This window comes from Mixophyes fleayi, chromosome 8, assembly GCF_038048845.1.
Source record: "Mixophyes fleayi isolate aMixFle1 chromosome 8, aMixFle1.hap1, whole genome shotgun sequence".
NCBI classification, from domain to species: domain Eukaryota; kingdom Metazoa; phylum Chordata; class Amphibia; order Anura; family Limnodynastidae; genus Mixophyes; species Mixophyes fleayi.
Window position 1 is genome coordinate 80,161,562 of NC_134409.1, and position 27,353 is coordinate 80,188,914.

At 44.9% G+C, this 27,353-nt stretch overlaps 1 protein-coding gene and 1 long non-coding RNA gene across 9 annotated transcripts in view; one reads left to right on the forward strand and one right to left on the reverse strand.

The window, feature by feature from the left end:
- MRTFA (myocardin related transcription factor A) overlaps window positions 1-15,137 on the reverse strand; it is a 202,012-nt gene extending 186,875 nt beyond the window's left edge. For 3 of the 4 annotated variants that reach the window (XM_075182797.1, XM_075182794.1, XM_075182799.1), the window contains exons 1-3: window positions 15,004-15,082; window positions 13,230-13,497; window positions 12,644-12,705 (exon numbers count right to left, since the gene is read on the reverse strand). In XM_075182797.1, coding sequence (XP_075038898.1) covers window positions 12,644-12,705; window positions 13,230-13,234 — 67 coding nt within the window. In that variant the 5' untranslated portion in view covers window positions 13,235-13,497; window positions 15,004-15,082. Of the gene's footprint in view, window positions 1-12,643; window positions 12,706-13,229; window positions 13,498-15,003 lie in introns of all 4 variants that reach the window. The other variant, XM_075182796.1, reaches the window with a different exon arrangement.
- LOC142099386 (uncharacterized) lies at window positions 14,791-17,899 on the forward strand. Of its 5 annotated transcripts, none has more exons than XR_012678529.1 (3): window positions 14,791-15,019; window positions 16,749-16,882; window positions 17,267-17,899. It is a non-coding gene; the product is annotated as an uncharacterized LOC142099386 (long non-coding RNA). The 5 variants fall into 5 exon arrangements; XR_012678527.1 differs by lacking the exon at window positions 14,791-15,019 and adding an exon at window positions 15,141-15,220; XR_012678528.1 differs by lacking the exon at window positions 14,791-15,019 and adding an exon at window positions 15,229-15,345.
- The last annotated feature ends 9,454 nt before the right edge of the window (window positions 17,900-27,353 follow it).

Sequence of the window (27,353 nt, forward strand, 5' to 3'; positions counted from 1 at the left end):
TACTGCTGAACCACGGTATGCATACTTCTCATTGACTGTGCTGTGTATTGCATATCTTGCTGGACTGTGTTTGGTTCTCTCTGGAGTCTGCTATCCGCTGAGTCTATTGCCATCATTGACTGTGTTATCATTGTGCTGGACTACTTCAAGAGACTTTCTAGATTGCAGACCTGATCAGTCATTTACATATATATATACCTATATTGTGCATATTACTGTGGATCGTGTATAAGGTGCCTGTGTATATCCTGTGTTGCAGTCTTCCCCCGTGCACCTCCTCACATATATATGCAGTGGTACAACTTGCTGATGTCAGACCACTGATCCCTGTTTCCGGTATCACCTGTTCCATTATCCTCTCACAGAGCAGTGGTACAACTTGCTACCGCAGACCACTGACTACCTGGATACCTCCACTTGGATTCCATTCCTTCACTCAGACAGCGGTACAACTTGCTACCCGCAGACCGCTGACTCTCATCACCTCCTTGTTTCTGTTGGACATTCCACCTCACTATAGCAGTGGTACAACTTGCTATCGCAGACCACTGACTACCTTCACGTGTCCTTGTCCATACAGTTCCTTGTGTATCATTACCTCATTATTACCAGTGTTGCTAGTCATAGACTTTCCTGAGCATCTCATCGGCCATCATTTCATGTTCCGTGATCACCCAGCTACCAGAGTACCCTATTACCATCTACATTGCTCTGGTAAGCCTACCATCTGGTGATCCCTGGGTAAAGACTCCTAGTGCCCGTGACAGTAAGATCAGGCCATGACAGACCCAGATGTGGAACCTACCGCCAAAGAGATGCTGCAACATCTGGTTAGCCGTGTGGAGCAACAGGATGCCCGCCAACAGCTGTTACTTCAGTGTTATCAGTCATTAACCTCCCAAGGTACATCTGGACAGACTGTGACAGCTACTACTGAAGCTCCTGTGCTTTCCTCCGTTTCCCCATTGCCATCCCAGGTGTCTATAGCTTCCACGCTTCACCTGCCTACTCCGTCAAAGTACGATGGAGACCCCAAAACTTGTAGGGGTTTCCTTAACCAATGTTCAGTCCATTTTGAGCTCCAACCTCAAAATTTTTCTACCCATCGTTCCAGAGTGGCCTATCTTATCTCTTTGTTTTCAGGACAAGCCCTGGCTTGGGCCTCCCCTCTGTGGGAGAGGAACGATCCAATATTACAAGATAGTGCCAAATTCATTTCTACATTCCGAAGTGTGTTCGATGAACCAGGTCGTGTGACCTCCGCTGCTTCCAGCATCCTCCGTCTGCGACAAGGATCTCATACTGTAGGCCAGTACGTCATTCAATTTAGGATCTTAGCCTCTGAACTTCAGTGGAACACTGAAGCCCTAGTTGCCGCCTTCTGGCAGGGGCTTTCCGATAAAATTAAAGATGCACTGACTACCCAAGAGCTTCCTTCGTCACTTGAAGATTTGATCTCTCTATGCCATCGTGTTGATATGAGATTTCGTGAAAGAGAGGCTGAGAAAACGACTTCTGCTAAAGCACCTTTTCGCTCTAACCCTCAATTTCGTCCAGTGTCACCCGCTGTGATTCCCATGGAGATTGGACGTTCCAAGTTATCTTCTGAGGAGAGGAAACGAAGAGTCAAGAATAGACTCTGTATCTATTGTGCTGATTCCACTCATGTCCTCAGCTCCTGCCCTAAGAGATCGGGAAATGCCAGGCCCTAACTAGTTCTGGAGAGGTGAAGTTAGGGTCCCTGGAGTCCTCTCCATCGTCTATGAAATCTAAAGTCTGCGCTTTTGATGTGACTATTTCCTTTGCTACCAAGACCTTTGAGTCACAGGCATTGATTGATTCCGGAGCAGCAGGAAATTTTATTTCCAAATCGTTAGTTAATCAATGGTCTCTACCAATGATTACCTTAAAAACTCCCATTACTGTGACGGCTATCGATGGATCACGTCTCATCAACGGTCTCATCACCCAGAGTACGTCTCCAGTAACCCTTCAGATTGGTGCTCTGCATCATGAAGAGATATCGTTTTTAATTCTTCCTGTTACGACAAGTCCGATTGTCCTAGGCCTTCCATGGCTTCAGTGTCATTCTCCCCAGATTGACTGGCGCACCCCTCAAGTCACGTCTTGGGGGCCTGAATGTCACCATCATTGCCTTTCCCAAGTCATTCCTCTCAAGGTACAGCAAGCTTCCATTTCAGCTATTTCACCGGGACTCCCTCCTCAATATGCTTCATTTACCGATGTTTTTGATAAAGCTCAGTCTGAACGTCTTCCTCCTCATCGTTCTTGGGATTGTCCGATTGATCTTCTTCCTGGCAAGACTCCTCCCAGAGGCCGGGTCTATCCACTCTCGTTACCTGAAACTCAAGCTACATCTGAATATATACGGGAGAACCTCCAGCGTGGGTTCATTCGACCTTCCACCTCGCCCGCTGGAGCTGGGTTCTTCTTTGTCAAAAAGAAGGATGGATCATTACGCCCTTGTATAGATTTTCGTGGACTCAATGCCATTACTATCAAGAACCGGTATCCCATTCCGTTGATCACTGAGCTATTTGACCGCATTAAGGGAGCCCGTATTTTTACTAAGTTGGATCTTCGTGGTGCTTACAATTTAATCAGAATCCGTTCCGGTGACGAATGGAAGACGGCGTTTAACACCAGAGACGGGCATTACGAATATCTGGTAATGCCTTTCGGGCTATGTAATGCCCCCGCTGTTTTTCAGGGCTTCATCAATGAGATTTTTCGGGACTTATTATATGTATGTGTCGTCGTCTACCTGGACGACATATTGATTTTTTCACAGGACCTGCCTTCTCACCACCAACATGTGGCAGAAGTCCTCTCCAGGCTACGGAAAAATTCATTGTTCTGTAAATTAGAAAAATGTTCATTCGAATTACCCCAGATTCCATTCTTGGGGTATATTGTTTCCGGAGTTGGTCTGAAGATGGATCCTGACAAAGTAAATGCTGTACTACATTGGCCCCAGCCAACTACTCTTCGTGCCATCCAGCGTTTTTTAGGTTTTGCCAATTACTATAGACGCTTCATTCAAGACTTTTCTTCCATTGCATCTCCTATTGTGGCCCTGACTCGTAAAGGGGCTAATCCTAAGCAATGGTCTACTGAGGCTATTCAAGCCTTTCAAACATTAAAAGAGTCCTTCTCTTCGGCTCCAATCCTTCGTCAGCCTGATGTGACACTCCCTTTTTTCCTAGAAGTAGATGCCTCTAATGTGGGCTTAGGAGCTATTCTCTCCCAACGCTCGGAACAGCAAAAATTCCACCCTTGTGCCTTCTATTCTCGGGGTCTCCTACCCGCAGAGAAGAATTATACCATCGGAGACAAGGAATTACTGGCTATCAAAGCCGCATTAGAGGAATGGAGATACTTGTTGGAGGGAGCTCGCCATCCGGTGACGATCTTCACGGATCATAAGAACTTGTCATATCTCCAGTCTGCCCAATGCTTGAACCCTCGTCAAGCAAGATGGTCTCTTTTCTTTTCCCGTTTTGAATTAATAATTACCTTCAAACCAGCTGCCAAGAACAAAAAAGCTGATGCCTTATCTAGAGCCTTTGCTACGTCCTCTGATATAGAAGAGGTTTCCAACCATACCATTCTAGACCCCAAATGTATCTCACTGGCTGCTTCATCCACCAAAACGCTACCATTTGGGAAGACCCTCGTGCCTCCTACTCTAAGGAGGAAAATCCTTTCGTGGTTCCATGCCTCTCGTTTTTCTGGACACGCCGGTGAACACAAGACTTTTGAGATCCTCTCTCGAAGTTACTGGTGGCCTTCAATGAGGAGAGACGTCAAAGAGTTCATTGCTTCCTGTGAATTATGTTCGCAATTCAAATCCTCCCGCAGAACCCCAGCAGGGTTGCTGCGACCACTACCCATTCCGTCCAAACCATGGACCCATATTAGTATGGATTTCGTTACTGACTTACCACCTAGTAAGAACCATAACACTATTTGGGTCGTAGTGGACAGATTTTCGAAGATGGCTCATTTCATCCCTCTGTCTGGTTTGCCTTCCTCGTCTATCCTGGCTGAACATTTCATTAAAGAGATCTTCCGTATCCATGGATGTCCATCTGAGATTGTGTCTGATAGAGGAGTACAATTCGTGTCCAGATTCTGGCGAGCCCTTTGTAAAACCTTGGGCATACGATTAGCACTCTCATCTTCTTACCATCCACAATCCAATGGACAAACCGAACGTGTCAATCAAGATCTTGAGACTTTTATAAGGATATTTTCATCAGCCAATCAAGACAACTGGGTAGAGTTACTCCCTTGGGCTGAGTTCGCCCATAACAACATGTACCATGAGTCATCATCCAAAACTCCATTCTTTGTGGTCTACGGTCACCATCCGTCTTTTCCGGAATTTCCTGCCCTCCCGCCCACCCAAGTTCCTGCGGTGGAGACTGTTTGTCAGACCTTTAAAAATATCTGGTCTCAGGTTAGAACCTGTTTGAAGAAGACATCTGTCAAATATAAATCTTTCGCTGATAAGAAGAGGCGGGCTATTCCACCACTAAAAATTGGAGATCGTGTCTGGTTATCCACAAAAAATATTCGTTTGAAGGTTCCATCCATGAAATTCGCCCCTCGTTTTATTGGTCCATATAGGATCATTCAAGTTATCAATCCAGTATGTGTGAAACTCCTTCTTCCTAAGAGTCTTCGGATTTCTAATGCCTTCCATGTATCTTTGCTCAAACCTCTTATTATCAACCGTTTTTCAACTCCTCCCTCAGCTCCGCAGCCAGTTCAAGTCCATCAGGAGGAGGATTTTGAGATTACCGAGGTACTAGATGCAAAAATTTCGCGAGGAGTCCTCCACTTCCTCGTTCATTGGAAGGGCTTTGGTCCTGAGGAGCGCTCTTGGATCAAAGCTGAAGATCTTAATGCTCCTGCCCTTTTGAAGAGGTTTTACTCCAAAAATCCGGACAAGCCCGGTTCCAGGCGTTCTGTGCCCACCTTTAAAAGGGGGGGTACTGTCACTCACCGGACCGTGAGTGCCTCTTCCCGGACATTTAGGAACCGTGGCCGTCCACCATCCTGAGGGTCTGCGCATGCGCAGCCCTTTTCTATACTTCAGTGTATACCCCTTTAACTTAATTGGCAGATCAGGCAACCTCCCTATATTAAGCACCTGTGGTCACTACCACGTTGCCTGATCTTGGAGTCTCATTCCTCATGAGTCTCTGAAGGTGTTCCTGTATTACTTGTGTATTCAGTGCTGCTGATTCCTGTGGTTTCCAAACCACTTCTACTACTGTGGTTCCATACCACTTCTACCATCAACTTTATCATCATGACTGTTTGCTGATTCCTATCCGCTGCCTCCGTGCACTACAGTCTTCTACACCACTTCAACGTTATTTTATATCAATGTGACTGTTTGCTCATTGCTATCCGTTGCCTCCGTGCACTCCAGCTTTTACCTCACTCACCTGCTTCTCATCAAGTCTGTTTGCTGATTTCTATCCGCTGCCTCTGTGCACTACAGTCTCCTGCTTGCAACTCGCCTGTGTTCAACATCGTGACTGCCAGCTGACTACTATCCGCTGCCTCTGTGCACTACAGTCTCCTGCTTGCAACTCGCCTGTGTTTAACATCGTGACTGCCAGCTGACTACTATCCGCTGCCTCTGTGCACTACAGTCTCCTGCTTGCAACTCGCCTGTGTTCAACATCGTGACTGCCAGCTGATTACTATCTGCTGCCTCCGTGCACTACACTCTCATCTCATCTTTGCTGTGACTTCCTCGAGACTGCCGCTTTTCATTACCATCTGCTACACTTCGTGATCTACAGCTCCGGCCCTGCGCTGCACTCCTGTTTCCCATCGCTGTTGGTTCCTGTGGTTGCTACTGGTTACCTCCGTGTGCCGCTGAGTCCTGCCGCTGTGGTCAGCGCTATCGTCCATCTCCTGCTGATCCACTCTCCACGCCTTCACGTGTTCCACTGGCCTCTACCCTCCTGTCAGCATTGGATTTGTATCTCTTCTACTACCCTCTGCTGGATCATCTCCATTCTCCTGGGTTTCCTATGAGTCCAGTTCCACGTGTTGCTGACTCCTGTGGATTCGTGTCCCTGTCGGTCTACTCACCTGTGCGCTGCACCTGCTAGACCGCTGCTTCTCCTATCCAGGGACTTCCTATCCAGTCGGCCTCCAGCCGCTCAGGTACCGCTGCAATCCCATCTGACTGCTACTGCTGAACCACGGTATGCATACTTCTCATTGACTGTGCTGTGTATTGCATATCTTGCTGGACTGTGTTTGGTTCTCTCTGGAGTCTGCTATCCGCTGAGTCTATTGCCATCATTGACTGTGTTATCATTGTGCTGGACTACTTCAAGAGACTTTCTAGATTGCAGACCTGATCAGTCATTTACATATATATATACCTATATTGTGCATATTACTGTGGATCGTGTATAAGGTGCCTGTGTATATCCTGTGTTGCAGTCTTCCCCCGTGCACCTCCTCACATATATATGCAGTGGTACAACTTGCTGATGTCAGACCACTGATCCCTGTTTCCGGTATCACCTGTTCCATTATCCTCTCACAGAGCAGTGGTACAACTTGCTACCGCAGACCACTGACTACCTGGATACCTCCACTTGGATTCCATTCCTTCACTCAGACAGCGGTACAACTTGCTACCCGCAGACCGCTGACTCTCATCACCTCCTTGTTTCTGTTGGACATTCCACCTCACTATAGCAGTGGTACAACTTGCTATCGCAGACCACTGACTACCTTCACGTGTCCTTGTCCATACAGTTCCTTGTGTATCATTACCTCATTATTACCAGTGTTGCTAGTCATAGACTTTCCTGAGCATCTCATCGGCCATCATTTCATGTTCCGTGATCACCCAGCTACCAGAGTACCCTATTACCATCTACATTGCTCTGGTAAGCCTACCATCTGGTGATCCCTGGGTAAAGACTCCTAGTGCCCGTGACACCATAGAATGTTTCCCTCTTCCTCGCCCTCCTGTTGGCGGGACTGCGGCCAAAGGGGTACGATGTTTCATATTTGGTGGTCTTGCCCGATTATCACCACCTTCTGGGATTCAGTCCATAGTTTCCTAAATACCCTTTTTGAAGCTCCTATCCCGAAAGATCCCTGGATATTTCTTTTATGTTACACTCCCCAAGACCTGGACAAATTCTCCAAGAAATTAACTGCCCACATCCTGACAGCAGCCAAATCACTCATAGCCCTTAATTGGAAAAAGACCTCACCTCCATCCCTTTTGGCTCTCAAGAAGCAGATTTGGCACGTGGCCGCTATGGAGGAGATTACGTACTACCTCCACGATAGAGGCCACGTCTTCAGTCAAGTCTGGGCTCCATGGCTAGCCGTGGAACACACCTTCCCCCCTCAACGCTCCACGTCCTCCGACCTGACCCATGTGCGATGACCCTAACTCTTCCCGACACATATCTCCCCCTCTGCTATAGGCTCAACACACCCTAGTTATCCTCTAAATACTTACAGTGCTTATCTTTGTGGTCCTACCCCCCTCACCCCTCCCCCACAATCCATTTTGTTCCTACACCCATTTTATATTACTCTTTAAAAATGTAAAAACCGGTCATTTTTGTCTAAAGGTTTCCTAATATGCGATACACCACAATAACTGTTGTGATTTTACTGTGCATGCTACACAGTGTTATCGTTTTGCTGTCTGTATTTTCTTGATTGACCACTGAAAATAAAAAATTATAAAAAAAAAAAAGCTCAGCACCACCAAGTTTATTGTGTGAGAAAAACAGGGAATGTCACAGAATTCAACTGTAATGCTCTCACAATATTGGTGGCGCTATCAGAAATGACATTCTGCAGAGGGTCCAAGCGGGATAAGCCATGTTGCAATGACATGCCTTAGTTTTTGCAAGATTGTCAGCTGTATGCCTCTTAGTGAAGCCGGTGATACACAGAGTAGACTGCCTCTGACAAATGTGACGTATTTTGGGTACATGCTGCTGCTGTTCCTGCTGGTGAAGGCGAATAACCAACCCAGTGCGCTGTCACAGTCATATAATCTTTAGTTTGCCCAGAGCCGCTTGTCCACATATCTGTGGTTAAGTGTACAGTGGGTAGAATGGCATTTTGCAACTCAATAATAAAATTTTTATGAATCTTCTGGTAGAGGTGAGGAATAGCTTTTCTACTGAAATGGTGTGATGGAATTTGGTAACGGGGGTCACAAGACCTCAAGTAACTGTCTAAAACAAGCTGCATTAATAGTGAATATTGCACGCAGATGTAATACTAGCATAGTCGCCATGGCGTCTGATCCGCTTTGCGACTGGGTGACAGCTTTCATACTTGCTTCCTCTTGTAAAGGATTGTTTAACAGTCAATTGTTCTTCTTGATCTGCTTCTGAGATGAAGATTCACCCCCAGCAGCAGCAACAGTGGGACTAACACTCAAGAATTCTTCTGAGGAATCCAGGATATTGGAGGAGTCATCTAGCCATAGCAACTTGGATAACTAACTCTGATCGCTACTGAGGATATTGATGAGGACGGTGTTATGGGTGTAGATTGCAAGCATCGGGATGTAGGGTCCTAGCTGATGATGGACTGCTTGTTGTTATTTTTTTCTTAGCATAAATTTCTGATTTTCCCCAACAGCTTGCCATGAACTTGCTTCAAATGGCGTAACATGGATGAGGTTCCTGGATGGTTAAGGTCCCTACCTCTACTGACTGACTTTACATACGCTACAAATGGCTAGACAACTGTTGGCAGGATTTGAGTAACAATAATACCACACATAAGTGGATTTTTTGGTCGTATTTCCAGGCATGACAATGGCCTTCTTCTTATCACGTGCCAGAACTGCATCCACTGGTGCAGGACTTACACAAACAACATCATCCTTATCAACATCCTCATTAGCGCCCTCGTCGGCTACACAAATATCCCCCTCATTCTGTTGTAATTCCAAAGTGGCATCCTCAATTGGTGTATCAACGGCTACACTACGGGCTATTCAGGCACACATCTGCAGAAATGCTAAAAAGGGCCTTCTTTATGAGTAGACTAAAAGAATGGTCAGAAATACGCAGAGCACTCGTGGATGGACTCTCCTCTGGGATTTGTTTAATTTCTGAATCTGAAGATACATTTTCCTCTAATGCCTTACTGTTTTCTTACAGCTCGGCTTTTACACAACAGTATTTGGACACTACTTTTGGAGTCCGAATGACAAGGTCTTGCTTGGTCGCGACTGACCTTACAAGAAGATGCATCAGTGACAGTTGCAGAACTCACACGAATAGAGAAAGGTGAAGGCCTCATTCTTTCTTTGCCACTGCGTGTGCAGAATGGCAAATTGGCAATTTTATTTTTATCTGCATATAACTTTGCCTGGATTACAGGTCTTTTTTACTTGATCAAGGTAAAAGGTGTTTTTTTTGCACTTGCACTTTTACATAGGCTTTACCAGATGACGTAGAGGGATTAATATCATCATGACTAGTGGCTGAAGCTGCTTGGTGCTCCTGCTCTTCTGTGTACTGCTGTGAATCCATTTTGATAACACTGTACAATTTGACTGCAAATTCAGAAGAAAAGCCAGCCAGCCCTAGTATTTGTATTTCGGCAATGACAATTAGTAATGGAGCAATGGAGCTATCCTCTTTGTGTGTAACATATAGAACACCGTACAATTCGACTGCAGATTTACACCAAGCCTGCCAGCACTAGTATTTGTATTTCAGCAATGACAATTAGCAATGGAGCTCTCCTGAATGTCACTGTAGACTTTGTTGAACACTGCTACCCCCTCCTCTTTCAATTCTACCTGTTGCTGCCCAACTGCTCTACAGACTGTGCTACCCCTTCTGTGTCCCTCTGTCAAATGGCGCTGAATCGCTGTGGAGGGTGGTACTTATAGAATCCAAAACTCACGAGATCGACGACACAACGATGACGTTTTGCCTCGCTTGCAAGTCTGGAAGTGCGAAAGTACCGAGTCGGCTCGGTACTCGGATCTGCTAAGTTCGGGTACATTTGGTTCTCAGGGAACAGAGTCTGAGCATCTCTAACAGAAATATAACAGTATAAAAAATCAGTACATTTGCATTGATATAAATTGGCGCCTGCGTCACTAATTGAAATAAATTTCTACAATAAGTTAATCCTTTGTGATCCAGCCGCACTACAATTCATTATTCACCACAAAAATTCCCCATGCAGGAATGGTCTCCTAGATATCCATTGCTCGTTGACCACCATGTCATCAATAGCCATTAGTCTTCTGCACACAGAAGTCCATTCTCAGCACTATTAAAGCAGCTCACAAGAACATGTGTAATCATGTTCAGAAATTCTATAAGTACAATGGGGGGAGCAATTGAAGTGGCAAAAAGAAGTGGGGTAACACTATACAGCAAATAATCATTTGATAAGCTGTACTAGGTAAATTAAAATTCTCACTGTTACTATGAGTGACAGCACTTTTCTTGTCCATTTGTCCACATAAGTAATTAAGGCAGAAGTGCTATACAAGTATAGCTTGGGAAACCTTCATTCAAATAAACCGTGCAAAAGATCTAACCACAAAAAAACAACCAAGACACTGCATTCCAACCCCCACACCACCACCAAATGATCAAACGTAGGATTCCCCTTCACCAGAAGTCACATGAGATGTCCCATTCAGGTCAACTATGATTGGCTGCTTATGAAGGAGAGCCTGTCGATTCCATGTTTGATATTTTGTAGCAACCATTCTTAATAAGCTTGAGTCTTTTTAATCATGGGATTTCTTTGTTTTTCCCCTTCATTTGATCAAGAAAGAAAAGAAGATTTTAATTTGTATTTTTTAAAGTGGGGAATAAAGAGTTTGGGGGAATTGTTTATTTGAAAAAAAAAACAGAAACCTGGTCCATTATACTGGGAACACTGGGTGACAAATGCAACCACGAGAATTCCAATCTTGTTAATTACCTTGCCCCACACTGCTCAGAAGGAGCCCGTGTTTTACCTTGCAGGACTGGTGTATCCTCTGTAAAACTATTTTGTAGCCACCCTTATCCCACCCCAACAGAGGTACAAGCCTCTGCCTGACCAGAGTGGGGCTCATATTTACTATGACACGGGGATATCATGCTTGTGTTGTCCCCGATATAATGGATCCTAACCCAACTCTTAAGTGATGGGCTGATTTTATATTAGATTTTATGTTTTATCTACTAGCAGCATCCGTCATTCAGTGAAAACTGCATTTTTTATTGAAAACATATTTAACAGTAAACCCTGCAGTTTGACATATTTTACTTGCAGTAAGGTGGCTATAATTTAGGGCCTGATTCATTAAGAAATGAAACAAAAAATTGAGTAAGTATTGTCCTGGACAAAACCATGTTACAATGCAAGGGGTGCAAATTAGTTTGCTACTTTGCACAAAAGTTAAATACTGGCTGTTTTTTCATGTAGTACACAAATACTTGATAGCTTTATGGGGGGAAATCAATTGGCCCTATTACTTTAAAAAGTAATGCACCCTGCGCACTATTACCGTTATTTTGGTAATAGTGCGCGTAAATACCGTTATTATGGTAGCCTTAACACCGGCTTTTTGCTCACAGCTCAGAAAACCAGGTTAATATTACCGTAATAACGGTAATACGTCTAACGCGGCGGTACTTCAGGTGGAATTGAATTCCCCCTATATGTACACTGAAATTTAAAGTTGTTCTAGGACAGGGGTAGGCAAACTAATCTTTTCAAGCCCAGGTGTGCCAGGTGTGTGTGTGTGTGTGTGTGTGTGTGTGTGTGTGTGTGTGTGTGAAAATGATATACAACGTTAAAATGATAATATCAATGGTATTGGGAACAAATAAACTTTCATGTTAAGCCACACAATAGTGCCCCCAGTTTATATTATGTCACACATAAGTGCCCCTAATTAATAGTATACCTGACATAAGTGCACCGAATCATATTACGCCACATTAGCCAGTGTATGCGACTCACCTCTTGTAGACAGTGGATACATTCCATCTTGTTCTGTATAAAATGACAGGTTGACTGAAAGGTGATTTATGACCCTGGGTGAGATATGGCATTGCTACTTATAACTGATAAATGTTATATGCCCACCGTCTCATGGGCGCAGGGTGTTGCGTTGCATGAACTGATGTGATAAGAAATGTTACGGGGTTATGCTGGCATATTATCGTTGCTGTAAGGCAGGATCAGGGCCGCCAAAAGAAATTTTGGGCCCTGGTACAGCAATTTTTTTGGACCTACCTCCTGCACAGATGAGCAGCAAGGGCGCTGTATGCCGCCGCTGAGCGGCGCCTCCAAAAGGGAGTGGTCAACATGGGCATGGCTGGACTTCGTTAGACATGACATATTGGTGGAAATTTAATTGCCGGCGGCGATGTGACACGAAAACATCGCACAGTGCACATTGCAATTACGGTAGAAATTTCCGCTCATTTACCCTCGCACCCCATAGAGGCGAGAGCAAAAATGGGAGGAGATTTTTGTCAAAACTCCACCACAAAGTGTCCCGCGGACATGTCCCGGTTAATTGAACTTCCCCATTATGTATTAAAATTGTGTTACTCTCACCTACCTGTGATTGCGGCTATCACAACCTGGTACTGGATTCTTGCATGGATCCTGGAATGTTGGGAGCTGTTGGAAAATGTAAATATGGAAAAGCAAGCAATAAGTGAACACCGTACATAACACAGATCATGCAGTATATAATACATACATTATAATAAAATATTACATTTATCACACCCTCCCCAGCCACATCACGCCACCCCTTGGATACATCATCCATCACGCCATCCCCCCCCCCCCCCCCATCACGCCACCCCGCCATCCCCCAAACACATCACGCAACCCCTCAGCTACATCACCCATCATGTCACCCCCCTCAGACACACGGGCACAATGCCATATACATACATAATGCTATATACACATACAAAATGTCACACATACATAATTCCATACACATACAAACTGCCGTATGTATATACACACACAATTCTACACTATATATATATATATATATATATATATATATATATATATATATATATATATATACACACATATACACACACACACACATATATATATATATATATACACACACACACAAAGCCAGGCTATAACACCCCCACCCCCCAGTCCCTTGTACTCACCTCATCTCCAGAGGCAGATAGCTCCGTGGCTGTGCTCTGAAATGACAGGCAGCCTGGCAGTAGTGCAGTCCGATTTGTTGCCTGGCTGCCTATCTCCAAGTTCAGTGACATCCTGTCACTGACTTGCTGTCCCGATTAGCCCCGCCCCTCCCAGCTAGTGAGTGGTAGGAGAAGGGGGAAATAAGATTGTTGTCTGCAGTAATTAGTAGCCGCTCCCTCTACCTCTCGGCACCCCTGGTCAGGACGAGAGCCAGCTACAGTGTCTTGCCTATGATCAGGAAAGTTTAAGTTAGTCACAGTCACTTAACGGGAGAGCCAGGTGCAAGTGCAGCAGTTCAATTTCGGCAAGCTCCTGTGCTTCTGAAAGCTGCTCTGGCGTGCCAGATGACAAGGCTCTGCGTGCCATGTCTGGCACGTGTGCCGGGGGTTGCCGACCCCTGATCTAGGACATGCTCTACCCTAATTATAAATCAGTACTCACACTTTAAATTTACCTTCCCCTCCAAAACAACATGGTTTTGTCAAGGTTCAAATATACTCAATTTTTTGTTTACTTAATGAATCAGGCCCTTAGGGGCATATTATAGTGTTGGAGTTTCCCGTGGCATTAAAAATATTACCGTTATTACGGTAATTTTAAGCCAGATTTCAGCTCGCAGCTCCCTCAGCTGCGAGCTGAAATCCAGTGTTAAAGGTACCATAATAACGGTAATTACGCACACTATTACCGTAATGACAGTAATAGTGCGCACGCCGCGTTACTTTTCAGAGTAACGCCAACAATTGAATATGCCCCTTAGTGTTTAACGAATAATGCCTGGAAGTATCATACTACATGGCCAAAGCAATGGCAGCAGAATCACCCAGTATTGACTACAATTTGACACGTACTACATCTGCATATAATGCTATTACAAGAAAAACAGTTCATAAAATAAGTGGAACAACACTTTCTATACATTGCTCACATTAAGACATTTTGCAAACTCTACAGCACTTATATCCCAGAATGGCAACAAAAAATTAGTTCATACAAATATCAAGGAGGGGACAGCAAAACTGTCTTTATTACATAACTCACTTGTGTGTTTGACGATTTTTATCACATTGGTCAAAATGCACCTTTCTGCAGACATGCAAATTGCATTCAATCAGAAGTATGGAATTAAGCATGAATTCTAGCACAAATATCAAGTAATTTTGCACGGAGAGAAAGACTGTGCAACTTCCTTCAGAGTGTAAGAGCAGTTTCTCCAGTCTTTTTTTCTGCTCATTTAAACCCTGTCCCACAAAAGTACCTCTTTTGTATGCAGGTGCAAAAGTATAGTTACTAATTTGTCCAATTCGTATACTCCCAACGGACAATGCAAATTTCACACAAAACCATGCACTTCACCTTAAAACTGGTGGCATTTGTGCAAAATTCGGGACAGAATATTAAAAGCTGTACACGGCAGGTTTGCACTTAAATGAGACTTAAATAAAGCAAATGTCCGACTTGCCCACTTATTAGTGTGTAGAACTACTTTCTCTTTCCCATGCTAAAACGGAAGTATAGATCTGTTTCCGGCTGATATGTTTGTAGAGCACTTAAGCTGGATTTTCATATGTGAAGCGGGCTGTTTTATTAACACCTTATCTGCATCATAGCTAACACACCGCTCCATTAACAAAACTTGTTTGACAGACAGGATGAAACAAACCGTCTTTTGTTTCTCTATATCATTCTTCCACCGGTCCATTATCTATGAAGAAAATATTCTCCACTTGTTACCTGATGCTGAATAGAGGTAAATAGGCGATTACTGCAGCGTCCCATGGGTCCGCCTGAACCAGTTTTTCTGTCACCCAAGCCTCACACAGACGTCCCCTTAACGGAAATAACTAGATCCCCTTCATCGAAAGGACCTTCTGACATCACCAGCTCCTGTAACTGCTGTAATCACATGTTTCACGGCGGAGGCGGCTTCTGTATAGCTGCTGAACGTAAGGTACAGGCGCTATATCCTCTTTGTGGAACGGATCCGCTGACATCACCAGGTCACGTGACTGCTGCAGTCACATGGCATGGTACACAGGACAGGCATCGGTAGCGGCTAAATCCCCTTCAGTTTAGGTACCTTGGCACCTTAATATGACATCACAGGGTCATGTGTTCACAGCGGTCACATGGTAAACAGTGTTAGGCTGGCAGTTGGAAGTTTATGGTAGTCGTGCATGGAAGCTGCAGGACACAGGTGGGGCATATGTGATGGAAGCTGCAAGGCACAGGGGAGGGCATGTGTGATGGAAGCTGCAAGGCACAGGGTGCATGTGTGATGGAAGCTGCAGGGCACGGGGGGCAAGTGTAAAGCTACAGGACATGGGGGGGCATGTGTGACTAAAGGTGCTGGGCAGAGGGGAGGCATGTGTGAAGGTGCTGGGCAGAGGGGAGGCATGTGTGAAGGTGCTGGGCAGAGGTGGGGCATGTGTGAATAAAGCATGTGGGCAGATGGGTCATGTGAGGGAGAAGCCTGTTCCCCACAGGGCCCCTCCTCAACCAACAGTACCCTGACGACACTCGCCAGCTTTTCTCTGATATTCCCCATGACATGTTCTTATTATCTTTTCCCTCACATGCCCTGCTGCCTCAATCCCAACACCTCTTACTTCAAAATTAAAAGAAGCATCTTTTATTTGAAAGAGGAGTAGAGCCTTACCAGCATGCTTTGCCAGTAGATAACTAGCTCATAGCTGGCAGAGCATGCTGGGATTTGTAGTTTCACAACACCTGGAGTGTCACAGGTTAGCCATCACTATCCTAGAAGTTCACTTACACTCCTCCTGCTCTATACTCCTCTCCTGTTAGGCCTTCAGTTTAGATTAATTGCCCAGCATGGCAGGGCATATTTTTTATTACTGGGGTGCTCTGCAGGTCGGCAAGACTGAGTGTTAACCTTTCCCACCACAGTGCTGGAAGATAGGTTTAGCAAGTTGCTGTGGGCCACAGGAATGGGTACCTCTTAATTTTGGGGCAGGCTTCATGATTCCTTAAGGAGCCTGTGTCAGGTGGGGGATACTGGGTATATGTAAATCCCAATGTTGTGAAATGCTGGTACGAGCACCTTATTGAGGGCTTCTTAGCTGGCAACCAGTTCTCTGAATTGCTCCTGTTGGTGGAACAGATTCAGAGAGCTACAGAGTAGCGGTGGTCCTGGACAGTGGATTGATTGGGGCATGGATATCTGCCTCTGTGATTTTGGCTTGTTGGACTCTCTGGCTTTAGTCCTTGGAAGCTGATATGGAGTATAAGAAGACTCTTGAGTCACATTCTTTTTCTGTGGGTGTCCTGTGGCGACAGGAGGAAAAAGTGCTTTCCTTCCTGTTAATGTACCAAAAGCTAAGATGCCCAGGTTTCTCTCCTTTTGTTTCTCTCGTCTGCTAGGCGCCCAGTCACCAAGTCTGCTGATAAGAAATTGGCATGATGGTGTACTGCCCACCCACAATCACTGACGTTTGAGCCTGTCTACTCTTCTACAGGGTTAAACATAAATTAAAGGCCTATCGGGAGAGTGGTATAGAGGGGCTGGAGCTACGGTGAACTTCTCGGATGTCTTAAAGTGTCCACATGACTGGTCCCTACACTATACCCCAATGTTTTCCAGTGGACTAAGGTAAAAGGATTTCTCGGATATATAAAAACCCTATTATTTCTTATGTTTTCTTTCCCTGATTACTCTTTCAGAAATAAAACATTTTTTCTTGTACTACAAAGCAATTTTTGTTACATACTGTCCAGACTGCTGTAACCTCCATCTTGCTGTAATGATATCTTGGTCCTCTATAATATAATAATAGCCTCTGCAAGAATAACCTCTCTACTCTCCATCATTAATTATGCTTCAACTGAAATCATATTGTCTTCCATTTTTAATTATCTTTTCACTACAAACGTATTTGGTGCTGCCCTATCCATTTCAACTTGTTATATCTATTATCACAATCTCTGTACATACCAACCCTCTGCTCACGCTGACGCTTTTTTTTTTTTCTCCCAGGCTACTTTCGCTCTCAGGACTACGACCCTTCTTGAATGCTGTCCCTGAAAATCTTCAACAGAATGTCTGTCTGTCAAGTAACGTCTCTAACGGCAGGATCCTGCTGAAACGTCACTGGTTTAACTGACAGTTCAAATGGTGCTTATGACTTAATTCTCCCAGAATTGCGCTCCAGAGGCTAAAAGGACACGTTTTGGAGCGGACTGTTACGGGTTTTCTTTTTTACAGTGTCCGTTGATCAAGCGATATTAACGAAGGAGAAAGCAAGAAACCTAATATAGACAGTTTATTAATTATTTTATTTCTACTCTCGAACTTCATGTTATTATCCAACCTGATAATGCCGGTTGAATTTAAATCGAAAAATGATAGTTATGTTGACGCTTGTTATGATGACCAGCAAGTGGAATATATTACCTGATATTGTAAATGGACGTCGTCATACATTTGTGTGTGCTGTTACATACTACAGACAGCTGAACTTTGTAATATACTGTATATTTGAATATTATCTAAGAAATACATAATGTGATGTAAACAAAACCTACTGAAAGCAACTTTTTTGTATATTTGAGAGGTAAGGGTTGTTATAAACTAGTTATTTCTTTCACCATTAAAATTACTACATCTTTATTGTTGTTTTGCCTGTTATACTTTCTCAAAAATATCTAAATTTTTAGTATATCAAGTCTGTACTTTACATGTAATCGCTATGCCAATCAAGGTCGTCGTCCCCCCAGCAATGGAGGACCCAGTAGGGGGCAACTGATCCAGGTAGCTGACCGGACCAGCACACTCATGGGGGGTATATTCATTAAAGTGTGGCTTTGAAAAAGTCGATATGCTGCCTACAGCAACTAATCAGGTTCTAGTTATTTATTTAGTACATCATACAAAATGACAGTTAGAATCTGGCAACATCTCCACTATTAGGATTATTTTATTGAATGCCTACATTTCTTTTTAGCCTGACAATCATTATATATTCACAGTTATGAGTTAAAAATGTCCAAATTAGGGATAAAAAAATGCATCTAGCACCACATCTATTACACCGCATCTGATTATAAGAAAGGTCCCTGCATAATAAATTTAGTTTTGCACCTATATCAGCAAGAAGTAACTTGTAATGCAATTTACAATTGATCCATCATAATCCCACCGGCGCTTAATTGTACAGTGTGCCACTAACTACATCTTTTTTCACTTCAGGTAATTTTAAGTTAGGTGTGTGTCTGATTCTAAATTGGCGTGCACAAATGTGGTGCACTCTAATTTTCATTGCAAATTGTGCCCTCCACAATAAGTGCCGCAGCACAAAGGCTGTGGCATTGAAAGAAAGATAATTCTGCAAATAATCTTAAGAATAAAGATCCTGTTTTATTACTTACTTGCTAAAGTACCCGGGTAGCCTGGGTTTAAATCTTCAAGCTATTAAGTTATAAATGAGTTGAATGTAACTGTCAACCTTTTCAAAATAATTAGAAGCTTAGTAAGGTCTTCCAACACACCCCTTAGTTGGCTGCCCAATGTCGTTTTTTTTTCTTATATTAAATGTCATTGAAATCAATCTAGTGGAAAGTCCGGAACAGGCTTGCCAGGTCAAAGTTCTGCCCAGCGTACAGCAACGGGAGGTTCTACTGGATCCTAACCTCCCTAAAACCTGGACAGGATCCAACTGGACCATCTTGCGTTGGTTTCATCCCAATCGGTGCATGGGTGTCTGAATGCATAACTGGACAGACAAGTAGGCCAATGATATATATATATATATATATATATATATATATATAATTTTACTGTGATAGAGCATCCTCAGAATCATTCCTCCTCTTTTCTGCCTTACTTCCATTGTTCACCATTCTGCACTCTTGTTATCATAATTGCTATACCTACTCCCATTGCCCATCTTGAGTATTGTGCCAGTAGGATTAAGGATAGGGATGCGATATCCTAGTACATGGATAGGAGGCAATGACTGGGGAGTCACCAGACTCATCGTGGTTAATAATGTACCCCTTGAGCTAAATACACACCATGGGTATATCCAAGTACCTTTTAACTTAAAATGTTAACACTAAAATAGGAACATATCCTCGAGGGGTGGTTAAGTGTGAGGATAGATGGGAGGCAGGGAATCGTGTCATTTTGGTACCGCCCCCAACGATACATTTACGCAGCCGCGTCAATATGACCCAGGTGGCAAAGCCTTCATTACGCGGTTTGCTGTGACTCACGTCATAGAGGACCCCATCCTGCCCACTTCACTAGGAAGTGGCAAGATGCGGGAAAACCAACCCGGGAGATCTATGCAGAATTAGGGAGTCTCCAGGACAATCTGGGAGAGTGGGGAAGTATGAGTAAAACATAACCTAAAGCATCCACTACAAAGCATACAAGTATAATGGTCAACTCCTGTAAGCAAAGAGACATAGCGAATACTAAGTAACACCAAACAAATGAGCTGGCAACTATAATTGTCTGCTAGTGAAAACAAGTTATGTGAATAGAGAGAGAGAGAGGGGGCTCTTTATATATGTCTAATGCATGCTGATGTGCATAGAATAATAATTGTAAATAACTTTTCTCATATCTACACATTATCCTTTACTTTGAGTTGACCTTTCAGTTTGCATTTCTTGCTGTTGCTTCTAATTTATGACCCTGTATCTTTAGTTTTTCTATTTCTCACTCTAAAATTATCTTGTTTTTTGATCTCTAGACATCTATATGAATCAGTAATGAGTAACCACAAGCGAAATTAACTCTTAAAATGTAGTCCCAATATGTACATATTATCAATAAAAAATAAATGGCTAAATAAATATAATTTTTTAGGGTGATTTGGAAACAAATTCAAGACAAAATGCACATATTATACTATTAATTTTCTTGTTATGTAGTACTTATACTACCATCATCAAAAACAACCTCAGTAATATAAGACAGTACAAGTGTGACTAAGAGCTGGCTAAATCCTATTTCCCATACAGTCATTGTTCCAGGTACCTACACTGAAGGGCATTTAGACACATCACTGTGAGCTGGCTAAATTCCCTTCCAATTCATGACCTGGCCAGCAGGGGGCCAAAAAGGTACCTTCATTGAAGGGGATTTAGCTGGCTCACACTGAGCTGGATAAATCCCCTTTCAATTCATGACCTGACCAGCAGGGGGCCAAATAGTACCTTCGGTGAAGGGGATTTAGCTGGCTCACACTGAGTGGGCTATTTCCCATGCAGTGTAGGTACCAGGTACCTACGGTAAAAGGGATTTAGTCGAAACCGAAATTCTATTGTAGTCGGTGCAGAAGCTCCATCATTTCTTTCTGTTCCTGCAATTATTCGTGTAGAAAAAGGTAAGAAGGGGAGCTTGTGTGTGTGTGTGTGTGTGTGTGTGTGTCAAACGTGTGTGTCAAACGTGTGTGTGATGGAAGCTGCATGGCACAGGGGGGGCATATATGCTGGAAGCTGCAGTGCACAGGGGGGGCATGTGTGATGGAAGCTGCAGGGCACGGGGGGACATGTGTGATGGAAGCTGAAGGGCACAGGGGGGACGTGTGATGGAAGCTGCAGGGCACAGGTGGGACATGTGTGATGGAAGCTGCAGGGCACAGGGGGGGCATGTGTGATGGAAGCTGTAGGGCACAGGGGGGACATGTGTGATGGAAGCTGCAGGGCACAGGGGGGACATATGTGGCGGAAGCTGCAGGGCACAGGAGGGACATGTGTGACGGAAGCTGCAGGGCACAGGGGGGACATGTGTGACGGAAGCTGCAGGGCACAGGGGGGATATGTGTGATGGAAGCTGTAGGGCACAGGGGGGGCATGGGTGATGGAAGTTGCAGGGCACAGGGGGGGCATGTGTGATGGAAACTGCACGGGCAAACGAGAAGTCAGGAACAGGGCTGAAACTGGAAACACAGGAAACGCTAGAGGCAGTTAGACCTGATACTCTGGCACAGGTGTGCACACAGGAAGCTTCTTATAAAGGCTGAGGAGTCAATGGGACATTAGGGGCCGAAGGCGCTGTTCTCAGCTTCCACCGTGAGTCCTGAGTAGCATCCCGTTGGCAACGGGTCGCACATGCGCAGACAGCCGCGCCGGGTGGCCGGAACTTCCGCTTCTGGTTGCCTGGTAACTAGACGCGCTAGGAAGTGAAGCGAGCGGCCGTCCCGAAGAGACAGCGGGACGGCGCCTGACACCTTAATTGTCATAATTTCATTCTTTTGGAAGTTTGAGTAAAAAAGTTTCAATAGTTTTCTTAAATTTAGATGTGAGTGTAAGGAACCTTAATCGGACATGTTAAACTGTAAGGTTTTTTGTCTATGGAATTTCATAGCTTTTTGTAAAGTTAAAATATATATGATATCAAATTTAGAAATATATGGACTGTCACAATCTGCCTCCTGCAGCTCCTGTTTGCCAGGAGCTATGTTGGACCTTCTGGTTATATATACAGCCTGCAGTACCACCATGCCTCCAAAGGGGCCACTGTGCTGCTTGAACTGTTTCCCTTCCTGCTGATCTAAGCTCATTTTCTCAGGATGATTTACACCTGCTGCTACTCCTTAAAAGACAGCCTCGCCCAGCAGTCTGGGCCAGATCATCAGGTCAATCTACCTGGTAGGAAGCAATCCGTTGAGTCCTGTTCCTGGTTACTCTTACTTGTGTACCTGACCTTGTGGTTTTGCTGTTCATTCCACTGCTGCAGACACAGCTCATCATCTATCTGGTTACTGAGTTATTGTGGGGATCTCTGTGCTTCTGCTCTCTACAGCTCATTGCTTCTCAGTATAACCTGTTTATCTTACTTCCACCGTTACCTGTTGTCTGCTTGTTACGAGCCGTGGCGGTACGCCGCATCCTGGCGTAAGGTAGCAGCCGAGCACGTACATAAGTTTCAATGCACTGTTATATTTTTGGAGGTTGTAGGGACATCCTCCAACTCCAGGGGGAGCTCTCGCATGATTCTATTTATCATTCATACATGTTCCTGGTTGTGATATGTCCTATGCTAGTTCCCAGCTAGTAATTAATCAGCAGCCTCCTGAGGCTGATTATCAGCCCTGTCCTCCTCCTTTCTTATTTGACCATCATAATATTTAAGGCAGTGAGGACTGGGCCTCACTGCCGGTTATAGTTCCTGCTTTGCTGCATACTAGCCAGCTGCATCCCTTGCTCTCTCATTATCCATTGGATTCTGATTATTGTTGCCGACCTTGCCTGGATATCTGACTACGTTTGATTGCCTGTGCCCCTTGATCTTTTGCCTGGACTCTTACGCTGCTGTTTTGCTTGTGACCTCTGACCTCAGCTTGTTTATTGGATACGCTGTCTGCTGCCGGCCCTCGACCCTTGCCTGGACTTCACATTGCTTTCCTGGGTTCTCCCCAGCCGGTACTCATTTCACGACCATCTGTTTGTCTGCGGCCAAGTCTGTCCCCAACACTAGGGGCTCTAGTGAACACCAGACCTTCAGAGCAGACTCCGGGTTTTGATGTACTGGCTGGAGGGGTTCTTAACATTATAACCGGCCTAAAAAGAAATACTGGTGGAACCTTGGATGGAGCCTACTCCAGCCCAAGTCCTTGCAGGGCAGATCCAGACTATTTCGCAGGTAGTCCAAGACCACTCAATCAGATTGGCTGCCCAAGAGGAAGCCGCCAAGGCCTCTCAAGCAACCCTGTCACCTGCCATAGAACCTAAACTGAATCTTCCAGATCGGTTCTCCGGGGACAGAATCCAATTCCGGAACTTTAAAGAAAGCTGTAAGCTTTATTTCCGCCTCAGACCCCGCTCCTCAGGTTCGGAGCAGCAGAGGGTGGGTATAATAATTTCCCTGCTCTAGGGTGATCCACAGTCCTGGGCCTTTAGCCTGGCCGAGTCAGCCCTGCACTGCAGTCCGTGGATACCTTTTTCAATGCTCTTGGTCTCCTCTATGACGACCCAGACCGAGTGGCTTCAGCAGAGTCGCACCTAAGGGCACTTAGGCAAGGGTGGCGTACCGCCGAAGAATACTGTGCCGAATTTAGGTGCTGGTCCGTTGATAGTTAGTGGAACGACCCTGTGCTGAAAAGTCAATTCCGCCTGGGCCTCTCAGAGCAAATAAAGGACTCCTTAGTCCAGTGCCCCTCATCTCCAACCTTGGAGACACTTATGCAACTTGCTATCAAAATTGACCGCAGAATAAAGGAAAGGAAAGTGGAGAAGGACACGACTGTACCATCATACCCTCCTCCGGTCTTTTTTCCTGTTTCTCAAGACCCATCTGAACCCATGCAGCTAGGAGCCTATCGCCTTTCTCCAGAAGAAAGATCTAGGCGGCGTTCCTTGGGGCTCTGCCTGTATTGTGGAAACAAGGGTCATCTTCTGCGCACCTGCCCTAAAAAGACGGGAAAAGATATGGCCTAGGTGTATGTGAAGAGGTGCGCCTAGGCCTCCAAATGGTCTCTTCTAAGAATTCGGTCCTGATTCCTGCCCGGGTTACCTTTGAGTATAATTCCTTTTCAGTGTCAGCCTTTCTGGATAGTGGTGCTGCAGGTAATTTCCTTGACGTGGAATTTGCCAAGTCCCTCGGCATTCCTGCAGTAAAACTGGAATCTAGCATAACCGTCTGTGGATTCGACGATAGACCCTTGATCGGAGGCAGGATCCACTCCAGAACCCTGCCGCTGCAACTCTGTGTGGGAGCCCTTCACTCCGAAGTTCTTTCATTTTTCCTTATTCCTTGTTCCTCCATGCCTTTGATCCTAGGGCATCCCTGGCTCCAACATCACAACTCTCATATTGATTGAAGTAAGGGGGAGATCTTACATTGGGGTACAGCCTGCTCTTCAACCTGCCTGACTCTTCCTCTCCAGGTTGTTCAGCCCTGTTCCGAAAAGCTTCCTTTAGCCTACAGGGAGTTCCAGGATGTGTTCTCCAAGAAGGAAGCAGACTCTCTTCCCCCTCATCGGGACTATGATTGCTCTATTGAATTTATATCTGGTTCTAAGTTCCCCAAGGGGAGATTGTATGCTTTATCTATTCCTGAGACCAAAGCTATGGAGGAATACATAGAAAAAACCTTCGGAGGGGATTTATCAGGCCTTCTAAATCACCGCTGGGAGCCGGTTTCTTTTTTGTGTCTAAAAAGGACGGAAGTCTTAGGCCATGCATAGATTACCGTGGCCTAAATCAAATAACGGTAAAAAACACTTACCCTTTACCACTCATCTCTGTTCTTTTTGATCAGCTTAAACAAGCTGCTGTTTACTCCAACATTGATCTGCAAGGAGCATATAACCTGGTTCGGATCAAACAGGGGGACATGTGGAAGACGGCCTTCAACACCCATTCAGGTCATTACGAATATCTGTTCATGCCCTACGGCCTATGTAATGCCCCTGCTGTGTTCCAAGATTTTATTAATGATGTGCTGCAAGATTTTCTGGGCAAGTTCGTTGTGGTCTACCTCGATGACATTCTAATCTACTCCAATTCTCTGGAACTTCACCGATTACACGTCAGGGAGGTACTTCTCAAATTACGTCAACACCATCTCTTCGCTAAATTGGAGAAATTTGAGTTTGAGGTTACCCAAGTCACATTCCTGGGATATGTCATCTCCCCTGATGGCTTTTCGATAGACCCCAGTAAGGTCCAAACAATCCTTGACTGGGTACAGCCTACCAATCTGAAAGCCATTCAGAGATTCTCGGGGTTCGCCAAGTACTACAGGCGATTCATTCGTTCCTTCTCTGTATTGGTGGCTCCCCTTACTCGCAAAGGGGCCGACGCCACTAAGTGGTCTCCCTCTGCATTGGATTCCTTCAGGGCACTCAAGAATGCATTCATTTCTGCACCGGTCCTTCGACATCCAAATCCAGAACTGCCGTTCATAGTCGAAGTTGACGCCTCCGATGTTGGAGCTGGCGCTATCCTTTCACAAAAGGATCCCTACAACCATAAATTGCACCCCTGTGCATTCCTCTCTCGAAAATTTTCTTCCGCCGAAACCCACTATGATGTCGGTAATCGGGAGTTATTGGCAGTAAAGTGGGCGTTTGAAGAATGGCACCACTGGCTTGAGGGAGCAGCTCATGTGATTACGGTATATATTGACCACAAGAATCTTCAGTTCATTCAGTCCGCTAAGGTCATAAATTCCAGACAAGCCCGGTGGGTCCTGTTTTTCTCTCGTTTCAAGTTCTTCATCACGTTCCGACCAGGATCCAAAAACACCAAGGCTGATGCCTTGTCTCGCAGCATTATCTCCACACATCTTCCTCTCTCTGAACCATCTTCTATCATCCCTGCCTCTGACATTGTTCTAGGTCTGACCCAGGATTTAGGCACAATCCTTTAGGACTTCCAGCATTTGGCACCACCAGCAACTCCTACAGGTAGATTATTTGTACCAGACCACCTGAGGAAGACTGTCCTCACCGAATGTCACGACACCAAGACCGCGGGTCATCCTGGAGTATCTAAGACCATTGAACAGATATCCCGTTCGGTGTGGTGGCCTTCTTTATCCGCTGATACCAGAGAATTTGTGCTTTCCTGTGAAAGTTGTGCTAGGAATAAGTCCTCTCGCAGTCTTCCTACTGGTCCTCTGATGCCGCTATTTGTTCCAGCTAAACCATGGAGACATATATCTATGCACTTTATTGTGGAATTACCTCGCTAATCTGGCTTTAACACCATCTGGCTAGTCATTGACCGGTTTAGTAAGATGGCCCACTTCATTCCACTTACAGGGTTGCCATGTGCCAGGACGCTGGCATCCTTGTTCATCCAAGACATCTTCCGACTCCATGGACTCCCTGTCAATATTGTCTCGGACCGTGGCTCTCAATTTGTCGCCACCTTTTGGAAAGCCTTTTGCACCCGGCTGGGAATAAAACTCTGTTTTTCTTCAGGATATCACCCACAGTCCAATGGACAAACCGAGAGGGTCAACCAATCCCTTGAGAAATGTCTTCGTTTATATGTATCCAAATGCAATAACGACTGGCCCTCTCTGCTTCCAAGGGCAGAATTTGCTTACAACAATGTATACCACTCTTCTACACAGGTGTCTCCATTCTTCTGTAACCTGGGATTCCATCCACGGTCAAACTCCTTGTCCATTCTGGCATCCTCCAATATCCCAGATTATCATCGCTCTGCTGCCCGTCTCTCACAGATATGGAAAAAAGTCCATATTGCCCTCAAACAAGCCTCTTTTAAGTCCAAATGTTATGCAGACCTGCATTGTAGACCATGTTCTTTCAAAGTTGGTGATAAGGTCTGGCTGTCTACACGCAACCTCAGACTCAAGCAGCCCTGCAAAAAGTTAGGTCCCAGATTCATTGGACCCATTGTTATTACTAAGCAGATTAATCCAGTGGCTTTTAGACTGAATCTTCCTTCTTCTCTCAGGATTCCCAGGACATTTCATTGTTCGTTACTCAAACCCGTTACTTGGTCTCAAAAATTTAGGCCGCATCAAGCCCGCAAGCCTCATTCTGTTACAGTCAAGGGACACCAGGAATTCATAATCGAAAAAATTCTCCAAAAAGGTCCAACAACAAATTCACTTTCTGGTCCATTGGAAGGGCTATGGCTCAGAGGAACGTTCTTGGGTGCCACAAAGACATCTACATGCTGACAAATTGCTCAAGGATTTTTTCAAACGGTTCCCTGGGAAACCGGGTTGTCGGGGTTCCTTGACTGCTCCTCAAGAGGGGGGTACTATTACAAGCTGCGGCGGTACGCCACATCCTGGCGTAAGGTAGCAGCCAAGCGCGTACATTAGTTTCAATGCACTGTTATATTTTTGGAGGTCGTAGGGACATCCTCCAACTCCAGGGGGAGCTCTCGCATGATTCTATTTATCATTCATACATGTTCCTGGTTGTGATATGACCTATGCTAGTTCCCAGCTAGTAATTAATCAGCAGCCTCCTGAGGCTGATTATCAGCCCTGTCCTCCTCCTTTCTGATTTGACCATCATAGTATTTAAGGCAGTGAGGACTGGGCCTCACTGCCGGTTATAGTTCCTGCTTTGCTGCATACTAGCCTGCTGCATCCCTTGCTCTCTCATTATCCTTTGGATTCT